The sequence below is a fragment of the Nycticebus coucang genome, chromosome 5 (genome assembly GCF_027406575.1).
Source record: "Nycticebus coucang isolate mNycCou1 chromosome 5, mNycCou1.pri, whole genome shotgun sequence".
NCBI classification, from domain to species: Eukaryota; Metazoa; Chordata; class Mammalia; order Primates; family Lorisidae; genus Nycticebus; species Nycticebus coucang.
The window spans coordinates 27,868,870-27,881,319 of NC_069784.1; the positions used below are offsets into that span (position 1 = coordinate 27,868,870).

A 12,450-nucleotide genomic window follows, 5' to 3' on the forward strand; every position below is an offset into this window, starting at 1 on the left:
TTTCTTTCCTAGATAACTGGAACTCTTTCCTAAGTGTCACCAACTCCAAAAGTTTACATTCCCCATCATGAAAAAAGGGAGTCAGCTTATATGGGTCACTAATCTCACACAATTACCTAAGGAGTAATGTCAGGAGACAGACATTGTGCTTCTTACAGTAAGGCTGGACCCTCCATGGTCAGTAGACTGCCATTTCCCATTTGACCCTGCCCATGGGCCATTGCAAGAAATTTGAGCTATTCTAGGTAAAAGATGTATTTTAGCAGAATAGAATCTTCTTCAGTAGGTAAAGCTGGGTAAGAGGACAGGAAATGAAACATTTGAATCAATACACTGTCATCACCGTCATTAGATCTGAACTAACATTCTATATACATTTGGGTGGAATTCCCTGTAGAAATAACAACAACATCTCTACCTCAATATCTAAATGATTGACACGAGATCACATTTGCAGAAAAAGCAGCAAAGGACCATGTTTAAAATGCTTTATGAAATTTTATTTGATATTATTTAATCATACAGATTTTGTAGTAAATATGTATTTCTAAAAGTGCAAAAGGAAACATTTTATTTTTCTATTTCATAGAAATACGCCATTGATTGTTACTTTACTTACAGATTCATATTAAAATATGCCATGTAGAAGAGATAAATGAAGTTATATGATGTTATTTACTGATTATGAAAATAGAGAAATACAAAAATATTATTTAGCGATAACAGAAAATATATTTCTTTTTTATTCCATTACTTTAGAAATTAAATACAAACATCAAATAGAGAGTAGTCAAAGTGATCGTACACACTTTATATATAAGCAATACTGTATTTTTGAATAATATTTTGAATAATGAAGCACATGAATCAGCACTATAAAATTTGGGCTTTGTTCAAACATTAATTACTAGAATCATGAAGGTTACTATTGAAAGCAGAAAGAGCAGATCTGTGCACATTGACAGCTTGACTCTAACCAAAGCTCCATTCTAAGATCTTAATTTTGTTAAGAACATAGTTTAAATATTTAAAGACGAATGCCACGTTGGCTCATTGATGAAGAGTTTGGACACGTGTCTTAGGCATGTGTGGCGAACAGAATTTAGTTAGTAAATATTCTCACTTTCACTATCCAGCACCAGAAAAGAGCTATTTCAGTGAAGGGTGCCTTACTTAATCCAGTTTTACAAACCCTTTTTTAGCCTTTCTTTTTCTGTCATAGCACATAATTATTTGACTTTCTTCATTTGTACTATGTGGAGCTAATTACATTTTCTTAGAAACAGCATTAAAATTAAAGGTAATTTTGAATTATGAAATATTTCCTTGGAAAAATTTTCTTATATGTGAAAGAGTACTTTGTTCCAAAATACTTCATTTCATATACAATTAGAAATCAAAGATGGAGCACAGCATACAGCAATTTGGAAACTGTCACGCTAATTGCCACAAAAATGTTAATTTTTCACAATAGACAACTGACGGTGAATATTCAATTAACTGCTACACAGTTATTTAACAGCTATCCTCAGAAAAGGATTATTCTATTTTATGACCATTAATTGAATGGTCACTGGCATTAGACCTTTTTTATTTTAATTTAGAAATTTATTTTAAAATTAGATGTTTTTAACTGGAAATGTATTTAGAAATTAAATATCCATTTTTATTGGAAAAGAGTCAGATACAAAGGTAACAATTGTAAAAGATCAGCATATGTCAGTGACATCAAAGTTCACAGCAACTGTTTCACAAATCACCTCAACACACGGGATTCACAGCTAAGGGTAAGCCTCTCTTTGGTTCATATGGTGTTGTCCTGGAAACCATTTTGATGCAGTTGATAATAGGACAGACGCTGAGACACAGAGTACAGCCTGTGCAAGTCTCAGTGATGGTGGGCAGGTGGGTTTCTGGATCAAACTGTATAGCCTGCAAACAGAAATAAAGAGTATGATGTCACCACCCACCAAGGTCAAGAAGGCCTCCATGTCACCATCTGCATTTTTCTCCACCACAGTGGAGCTTACTTTGAGACAGCTACGTCCAGCACGATGGTGCAACTATAGCAACAGTTGAGCTGACAGAGGAGCAAAAAAAAGCAAGAGAGAGAGAAAAGAAATCCTTTTAAATTAGAAATACGATGTTTAACATTCCTTAGAGGTATTTTTCTTCATTGTATGAGGAAAATTTTCATAGCCTGGTAACTCTCTAGTTTTCTGTGTTCTGAGCAGAGCTCAGGTCTTCTCATTTCTGCCAGCATGGGGTGTCTTCTACCTGGGGGTGTGGTGTGGGGGAGGCTTTCACGTGTCCTCCTTTTCCTCCTCACTCTCCTTGTTCTTGATGGTGGATAAATGTTATTGTCAGATAGAGCAATGCACGTGCATGTTTGGATTTCAAATAATGTAAGCAGTTTTCCCAGAAGAAAATAGAAAAAAATTAGCTTAAAAGCCAGCTTGGAATTTTAAAGATTTCCAAGCTCATTCCAGGGATTGATTGTTCCACCATGAAGGGGATGAAGTGCTGAAAAGTGCTGAATGCAGAGACGGAGCACTTGGCCTCCAGTCCAGGCCCTGACACTACTCGGCCATGAGAACCAGGGCTGCTCTCCAGCTCAGAAACTGCTCAGGACGTTGAGACATCCGATAATTTCCTTCCCACATTCCTATGTTCCTGCCTTCCCTCCCTCCCTTGTTCCCTCCTCCTTTTTATTTTTTTTTTTAAGCAGTCTAGAATAAGAAAATAAAAATACAAGGAATGTAATTTAGGATTCAGATTAAAAAAATAAAGATATAATTTCATGGGACTATTTCCCCATAAAAGGGAAACCTTTCAACAGTGAAAGCAACACGAAAGACCTCCGTGGAAGCTACGGGATTTCTGTCTGGCAGGGACCTGGGGGCAGGCAGAGTGGGGGCAGGTGGTAGAGACAGAGGGCTCCTGCCTGGCAGTCTCACTTGCAGACTAAGAACAATGTTTACTCAGACTATTAATATGAAGGGACTAGGTAGGGGCTGAGAGAAATTATGAGGGACATTAAACTTCCACTCCCCCCAGCAAGTTACTCCTTAAAGCTAGGTCTACAAATCTTACACGTTCAAATACTTTCATGCTTTTTGTTTGTTTGTTTGTTTCTTTGTTGAGACAGTCTCATTCCACTGCCCACGTTAGAGCCTAGCTCATAGCAACTTCAAATTCTTGGGTTCAGGCAAGCCTCCTGTCTCAGCTTCCTGAGTAGGTAGGACTAATTTTTTGTATTTTTAGTAGCGGTGGGGTCTCACTCTTGCTCAGCTTGGTCTTGAACTCCTGAGCTCAAAGGATCTGCCCACCTCAGCCTCCCAGAGTGCAGGATTACAGATGTAAGACACTACACCTGGCCATAATTTCATGATTTTGATTTTTTTCCTGTTTTACACATTTGTTACTATCTATCTATCTTATCTGAACCCACAGACATATATATATATATATATAACTATTTTAAAAATTCTCCTACAGGCCACGTGCAATGGCTAATGCCTCCTAGAGTTCCCTAGAACTCTAGGAGGCCAAGGCAGGTGGATAATTTGAGCTCAGTAGTATGAGACCAGTCTGAACAAGAGCAAGACCCCATCTCTAAAAATAGCCGGGCGTTGTGGCAGATGCCTGTAGTCTCAGCTACCAGGAGGCTGGTGCAGGAGGATCGCTTGAGCCCAGGAGTTTGAGGTTGCTGTTAGCTGTGTTGTCACAGCACTCTACTGAGGTTGACAAAGTGAGACTCCGTCTCAAAAGAAAAAAATATTCTCCCACAAATGAAGCAACATGTAATTATATTTTTCCTCTTTTATGGTTTTAAAAACAAAAATGGTCTTTTGAGAGTAAATCATAATGAATTTCTTAATATATAAAAAAGTCTGATCTTTAAGGAAACAACCATATATTTTAATAAAAGCTATAGCTATAGCAAACCATGAGGAAATTTTTCCACACAAATTATTGCTATGTTTTGTAAAACAACATTTCAGATTGCCATTTGCATGAGTAAAAAGTATTTCTCTTCCTTATATACCCTTTTATATAAATAGAAACCCAGTGCAGTAACTGATAAAACCAAAACAATATGGAAGTTTATAGATCTTACACTTTGAAAATTTGCAAACACATAAAAGTGTACATTCAGTTGCAGATTTTGATTTTATATTTTTTAAGATAGATGAATCAAAGAAGAACTTTCTAGATCTTTTTAAAGGCATGATTGTAGTTTTTTTTCTCATTAATAAGACCAAAGTTGTGCCAAAGTTAGAATTCCAAGGTGGGAGCCATAAGTTCTATGATTTAAGATATTAGAACTCTGATGCTATGATAGTTACAGGAATTCTTTTTTTTTTTTGTAGAGACAGAGTCTCACTTTATGGCCCTCGGTAGAGTGCCGTGGCCTCACACAGCTCACAGCCACCTCCAACTCCAGGGCTTAAGCGATTCTCTTGCCTCAGCCTCCAGAGTAGCTGGGACTACAGGCGCCCCCCACAACGCCCGGCTAGTTACAGGAATTCTTAACTTATCTCTGATTACTTAATTGGAAAATGAAAGTGACTATGGTATGATTAGCATTTTCAAATAACTGTTAGAGACACATTTTAGCCAGAAAAAAGTGATAAGTTGGGTAAAAATTTGGTATAGAACCAAAGTTTGGTATAGAACTAAATTAAGGAAAAAGTTTTTTTTTTTTAATTAACTATGCCTGTCATGAGTCTATGCAAAATCCTGCCATGAACAACGTGGATCGGCCCCTCAGTTGAATATGGTGCATAAACTTCCTTTCAAATTTGGGGCATTTTATGATTTATGTAGAAAATCCCATTAATAATTTCTTAAAAGGATCTTATCTTACTTTATTATGTTTCTTTATAGCTTAAAAATGTAATGAAAATAATATTCTCTAGTTTTTAGCAATTTTTCAAAGCTCAGCTGTTTTCAACAAATTTTAAAATTTGCTTTCTCTAAATTCCATATCTTAAACAAATTCTCTTACTCAGGCCTTTCAGAAAAACTTAAATTTAGAGGTATTTTTATGGTCATTTCTTTCATTAATTTCTACAATTCAATCAGTTCAAAGGTCTTAATTGTGTCAAAATAGTGGTTTATAAATATGTAGGAGGTGAATGAAGAAGAGAACAAGAAGACAAAGAGAAATTCACAGAATGTGTTTTCCAAGAGCTCAGCCCACACTGAAGGAGCTGAATTTGCCATTTCCCCCTTTTTGCCCCAGGGCAGACTCTGCACTGAGGGCTGAGGAAGGAGGTACCTATGCTCACTTCCTGGGGTGGGAACACATCTCCTGGGCTTTTCCAGCTACGAAGGAATTTCTGGAACCACCTTGTACAACTAGTTGGTGGGAAAGTGCTTTTTTTTTCTCACTGTAATAAAAAGCCAGTCACTATTGAACAGAAGAGAATTCTCTTTTAGCAGAAGGAATCCCATCCTTTCGGGGTAATAGCAAGAAATGGCATTTCGTTCTTCCCCTTCCCTTTGTGCGAAAGCATAACGCTTTCCTAAGGCCCATCGTTTGGTGTGAATTTCTCTTTTTGGTTGGATTTCTCCCTCCCAATTTTGTGGGTGATGAAGTGATATTAAAATAATACTGTGCATTGAGTAATGGTCTAGTTAGTATACATTATGACTTCCTTAAAAAAAGAAAAGATGGTGTTACAAGTGTGGGAGGACAGAAGGACGCGTGCCTGCGTAGAAGGCACTGGACACGTTGGGTTTGAACTGCTCACTTAGCGACACAGAGCTTTCCAGCACAAAACCCAGAGAGACACGCCTCCCAGCATCCTACTTGCAGCACGATTCTTACCTGGTAGCCAGAGTCATTGCAGGTCATGTAGCATTTACCACAGTTGATACACATTTCTTCATCGATGGCAGCCACAACTTGCTCAACGTTGCTCAAGTCACCATACGCCCCGAGGTACTGCAGCCCTCTGCCTATGACGTCCTGAAAGACAGTCGCGGAGGTATTTACAGAGCTCGTTTTAAACATTTCCGTGTAATAACTGATATCAGTCAAAATTTCCTATTTTTATATAATGTCGCATTGTGTTAACGGGGGAGACTTTAGGTGTTGTATTTCTCATAGATAAGCTTTCTGTGATAATTGTAGCTTAAATATTTCTGTCTTTTGAAAGATGGGCCATATGCATGTCTGGCTTAGAAATACAGGAAACAATCAATTGCATTTAGTGGGTTTTCTACTGGACAGTTGGAAACAATGTTCCTGTGGACAGAAAGAAGAAACGACACCCTTTTGAATTGTTGTGGCTTACTTTTTCTCACTTTTGGAACTTGAAGGATTCATAAGTAATGTAAAGTGTAATTAATACACTTACACTAGAAAACTTTAGATTGCTAAGAATGGGGGGAATAAAAGTGTGAATGCTGTGCATTTATACCACTGTGTTTAGATGCCAGATTTTCATTTAGAAAAATGCTTTAATAGCACACTCACTTGTGTTTTGAAGAGTATATTTCTTTATTAAAAAATTCTAATTTATGCTAGTTAGGTTGATCCAATACTTAAATCAGATGCTCTTTTTCCTTTTAAAGAACTACAATTTTCTTCATTCACTACTGAAGATCTTTCATGTGGTTACATATCGCTTTGTTCTTTATATTAATTGGAAGCACGTTTAATATGTGGAACACAGAAGATGTTTCATCAACAATAAGAAAGACTTTGCTTCATAAAACAAAACAGAAGAACGTAACAATGTTTGTCAAATTAGTATGCTGTCAAGATTTTTGCTTTTGTTTTTAACTACTAAGACGAGACTCTTTTGTTTAAATTCAAGGTCCATGTTCAAGGAGGTTTGTCTCTTACTTAAAACCATTCTTCCGTATTCTCTTTGGTATTTTATTTTCTGTTCTTTTTATGACCTTGGTTGCCTTTCTTTACTGTTATTTTCTATTTGAGCTCTAACTGACACTATGCTTACTACCATGTGCTTTCAAACCGAGACAAAGTTACAATTTTACACAGTACCTTTATGAAGCTCTCAAGTGGTAAGATGATAGAAAACTTCCAATACTATCTTCCTTTTTTTTCTTTTCAGTATATTGAAGTTACTATTTCAACTATACTGAAGTCTATTTGTAGGGAGGGCCCTGGATGTCTGAATCAATACCTGCACTCTGAATTGCTCTCCCAAACTCCAAATCTACATTTACTAGCTTCATGATGAGCTCTGTCACTGGGAATCGGTACCGTGAAGTCACCACTCTGTGAACTTAACACGAGCAACACAAAACCAGACCTGCTTTTGTGCTTCTGTAGGGTTCACTAGGATTTTTCTAATCGTGGAGGCTTAGGATTTCATAGTTACATTTCACGCCAACTTCTCCTTGCTCCCATATCACATCTCTTGCCAAGTCTTCTGAGTTCTGGATTTGCAGTGTCTTTTGAATCCTCTTTGAATCCACTACCATCTGTAACCTTTATTAATTAGTTTCTCATGATTTGTAGTGCAGTTGTAAAGGCCTCCTTGGTAAGTTTCATCCTTATCTTCTTCCTTTCCCACACTACCTTGTGCAATATTGTTACCCTAGTCTAGGCTGTAAGGCACAGACTACATTTCTCACTATCTTACTCAAAAATCTGTTGAATTAAATATAGGCTCAACAGGCTGGCATTTAAGGCTTTCTGCCAACGTGTCTTTTTCTATCTTATTTCTCACTTCCAAACGCTGTGCACCACAGCTGTACTGGAGGACCCACTTTGCCGCTGACCCATGTGAGGCCTAATTTTATGTTGAGTCTCTTGTTTGAAATACCTTTCCTTTCTATCTCCACTGTTAAGAATCCAATGCATTCTTTAAAGACATCTTAAACACCACTAGTTCATGGAATTTCCTCAATCCTTCTTCCCCCTTTCCTAACCAAATGATAAAATCTCTCTCTTTCTTCCCCTTGCATTTCTTCTCTCACCATCTCCCTTCTCTTCTCGTCCCTTTTCTCTCTCCAAGTCTCCATCCTCTTTCTTTTTGTATTTCTTGATGGCCAGTTGTGTTTGTCTGTTATGTGGAACTAATGGGAATAGATAACTTTGGAGTCCCCTGTGCTCAAGCCTGTGCCGGAATTTTTAAACATCTTCTCACTTAGACCTATAGATAATGAGGCGAATGAGATTTAAGGTATAAAGTTAAGTCAATGATGAAGCAGGATTCCAGCCAGGGTTGCCTGACTTCAGAGATGGCGACCATTACACTGTGCTATGCCCACTCATTGTTACTCTCTCTTTAGCAAATTCTATCTCATGATGTAGAAATCCTCTGCATTTAGCTTCCCAGGTTACAGTTCTCAGCAGAATTATTCATCTTGTTGTCTCACGTGGTGTATTTTGTTCCTGCAGATCGTTGAAACATAATGGGCGCTCAAATATTTGTTGAAATAAACATATCCCCTATATATCTACAGAGTAAACCTACAGGACAGTGGGAGGCACATAGACGGGTGGGGAAATTGCTACTTTACTGAACAGGTTTATTAATCAGCATTTTAAGTACAAAATAATCATAGTCAATGTATCTAGACTATGTATTATATTTTAAGAGAGTAAATGCACGTGATTACTATTTGGTTATAAAAGGCTACTTGTTTGTGATAAAAATTAATTTTTCAAGCTAGCAAATACTAAGCCAGTTATTTCACCCAATCAGATCATCATGACGGAAACCACCAGTAAATATTCAAAAGATGATTAAACAGGAAAGTCCCTAGACAGGCATCAAGCTTATAAGGCATATCTAAAAGAAACAATGCATATGTCAAAGAGATTTTGTTGAAAAGAACAAGGCCAGATTCTGTGTACATTAAATATGCCTTTTGATTTATATTGATGATTTGCTATTATAATTTATTAAAACATATTGTTAAGTGAAACCAAACAAAACAAAAACTTTGGAGTTCCTGGAAGTTATTAGCACCTGGTGTTAAAAATTTACCCCTCATTCATCATAGCTCTTTAAGAAAATTGTATTTGTTTTTTATCTGGGAGAGGACAAATGAATGCAACTATTTTACATCTTTTTAGAAAAGAGTATGAAGAAAAGTGAATTATCATTCCATGTGGCTGAAAATGTGGACATTTGCTTAAAACCCAAAGCCTCCAGATAGCACTAACCGCTTATGAATTCCCTTGAGAATATGTCCTGGTATTTGAAGTGCGTGGAAAGATGCATCTGATCAGGAAAGCACATATGGCTCACCTAGTCCCTCTTGGACACACATCTGTGGAGATTAGGGAACCCACATTCATTATTCCACACAGGTTGCTGGTGCACAAAAGTTGAGCAATCTGCCCTCGCCATCCCTGAGTAATGGAAATATTGGGTGGATGTGTATTTGGAGAAAGCAATGCTAAATCCTTTAAATTACAGAGGATAAGTCTGATTTTAATGTAGGTGTTCATGAAATTAATGTTGCAAAATGTTACAGAATTCCAGGACCACATCTTTGTCAATTAATTACTTGTTTGGAATAATCAAAAGTTTTCTTTTTGAAAGACCAGTCAATATTTCTCTTCAATATAAGTGGGGCCCAAAGAGTGAAGAAGTCGAGGGCCCTGATCTCATCCCTGATGTTTCATACTGATTTGTTGTGATTCATATAAATACCTTAGTTTTGACCTATTTTATATAGCTGATTACAGTATCTTCAAATTGTGACTGTTATCTGACACATTAACTATTTTTTCCAGTTTCGAGTCTTTACATCTGATTAGCACACATTGTATCGCTTTCTACAACATCTACGTCACTTTCATTCCACTCTAAAGTTGAAAAGTTGAATGATGAACCCTCAGAAGTTGGGGACAGTCTGTACTTTCTACTATTCCTGTAAATAAGCACCCTTCAAAGGCATACGTGTCCTTCAAATGCCCGCACCAAGGACTGAGTGCTGTGGGCAATCACTACAACTTCTAAGCTAGAGAAAGCCAACAGTTAAATTATTTGGCTGCAGCTGTTTAATCACTTAACTATTTTCTTATCTGTACCATCACCAATGTCGTATATTTTTACACCATGTTTTTTCCTTGACTAATACACCTATCAAATAGGAAATGAGATAATTTGGTTTGTTCTCACTGAATTTATGCTAATTCTTAATAACTTCTTCCTTTACTAATGCTCCCAAGTCACAAGTTTAATGATCTTTGTAGAAGTCCAATGGGGTTAAGTCTCAATCTTTCTGGTCTATTTCCATCTTTTCTTTCCTACGCCTACCACATACACCTTTTCCTTTTTTAAAGAACCTGGAGAAACATTTAATTTTCAGCAGGGTGGTACAGGGATCTCATACAAAAGTGCTATCAAAAATATAGCAGGCAATTTACTCTTGATATCCTACATATATAATGTTCTCTGAGCTAGGAGGTAAGGAAGGGCACTGTACAGTTAAAAAAGGGGGTTTTGAGTTAAATTCAATAGAACTCTGGTAACTGAGGACTCAGCTGGACTATGCTGAGATGGAAAGGCAGAGATAAGCTATGATCCAGAAAACGAAGTAGTAGATTGGCCACAGAGGGTGACAGAAGCACGTCACCAACAGATAGTTTAGAAGCCAGTGGGAATCTTGGAACTGCAGTGTTGAGAGAGGGTGGGGTGGTGGAGAGATTATTAGAGACAGACAGATGGGTAGGGATTGGCTGGGACCAAGGTTGGTTCAGTACAGCTCTGTGACCCTGATCACTATATATTTTTTTCTATGGGATGGGCTTAGGCTTTAAAGCAGAAATTTGAACACCTTGGATTTAAATTCATTTAATAAAGCTACGTGTGCTTTTACAATGTCCTTGGCTACCTTCAGTGTTAACTCTCAAATACGTTTTCCTACAATTTTCTGTTCCAGGAGCATCTTCTACACAGATTCTAGAAGAGCTGAACGGTTCTTCTCTCTATTTAACAGTATGGCACCTTCTCTAAGTAGCAAGTATATTTTCTCCTTTTTTACTTTTAATAGACAAAATATATTTCTGTTTCCTAATATTTCTCCACATTCAGATTGCTTGAGGCTTTTGTGATTCTGACCGATCCTTAAATCTCGATGTTACCCTTCTAGGTTCATCTCTGGTCCTGTGGTCTGTCTTTTCTCATAGGAGCGTTGAACTTAGCGTTTTCTAATTGCAAAACCTTTTTCTTACTCCTTGGGAAACTTAGTGAAAACGTCATCACATTTCTACTTGTCGGCTTCTTATTGTTCTTGATCAATCTTCATGTTAGAGTTGCTGACGATGAGATGGTGTCTATTTTTTTCCTCTGAATTTCCTTAAATTAGATTTACTAAAGGTAGGATAGTTGCATATCTAAGCTCAGATCTCCTTTCCTTCCCTTAATGAACTCTAAATTAACAAGGGATGGTTACTTTCCTTCAAGATTTCTTTATATCCAGGGTGTACATAAAGTGCACACACACACACATGCAGATACATGTAGTTTTACATTTCAGAATATTAGGGGTTAAACATGTTTTGTTGACATACTTTGGTTTTTGTACAAAATGAGTCAAGGTCATAAGCTTCAAGGTTCCTTTAGCTGCCGCTTTTCTCAAGCAGACTGTTAAAGGAGCCAGAAATCAGCCAAGGCGACAAGTCTCCTCCAACTCCTTTCTCTTTTGTGAGGTTAAGTTTTCAATAAGGCAATTCATTAATATTCCCCACTTTTTGCATCTACTTTTTGCATCTACAGTCTGTAAAGGCTTTGCCACTCCCATGTCTTGCTGTTCATATCAACCATCTGATAACGTGGTCTCTGATCTGGGCCCAGGACACCGTTTCTGTTCCTGTCCCGTTTTGCTCGTCTGGGCTTCCCCTTCCGCTCTGTGAACTTCTGTGCATATGTTATTTTTCTGACATACATTGCTCCTTCCCCACCTTCCATTAGCCCTATTTATTTCAAACAATATCCACCTTTCCATTGCCATGTTTTAGTCTGAAATCACATCTCAACAAATCCCCATGGGATGGACGTGATCGAAACTTGTTCATTTTTTATCATGCAGTTGTATGATTTTCATCCGCTTTTTGTTGGTATACAGACACCTGAAAATATTAACAGTGTCCCCGGCCCTTTTCTCTGGTGTCTTCTGAAAATTGGTAGGCAAGTCCTCCCCTATTTTTCTTTCTGCGCCTTCCCCTTTGTACGCCACAGTATCTAATATGGTTTTACAGTTTTATCTGAGTACTGTTCTCCTTCCTTTCACAATTCAATTGAAATAATAAAGCACTCGGTTAGGCTGACTGGTGCCCTGCCAACACCGTCTTGCCAGTCTTATGAGATGCAGTCCGCCTCTTACTAGAAGCAGCAGGGGGAAGAGATGAAAACATCACCAGGGCCCCTAAACCATTCATTTTCTTACCCAGAAATTCAAAGACGTTAGAGATACGTTCCCGGCTTCATAAAGAGAATGAAAATTCAC

The 12,450-nt window shown here is 37.6% G+C and overlaps 1 protein-coding gene across 3 annotated transcripts in view; it reads right to left on the minus strand.

The window, feature by feature from the left end:
• Positions 1-478: 478 nt before the first annotated feature.
• The window catches only part of DPYD (dihydropyrimidine dehydrogenase), an 883,000-nt gene continuing 871,028 nt past the window's right edge, over positions 479-12,450 (minus strand). For 2 of the 3 annotated variants that reach the window (XM_053591598.1, XM_053591599.1), the window contains 2 exons: positions 5,837-5,977; positions 499-1,932 (listed from right to left, as the gene is read on the minus strand). In XM_053591598.1, coding sequence (XP_053447573.1) covers positions 1,762-1,932; positions 5,837-5,977 — 312 coding nt within the window. In that variant the 3' untranslated portion in view covers positions 499-1,761. Of the gene's footprint in view, positions 1,933-5,836; positions 5,978-12,450 lie in introns of all 3 variants that reach the window. The other variant, XM_053591597.1, reaches the window with a different exon arrangement.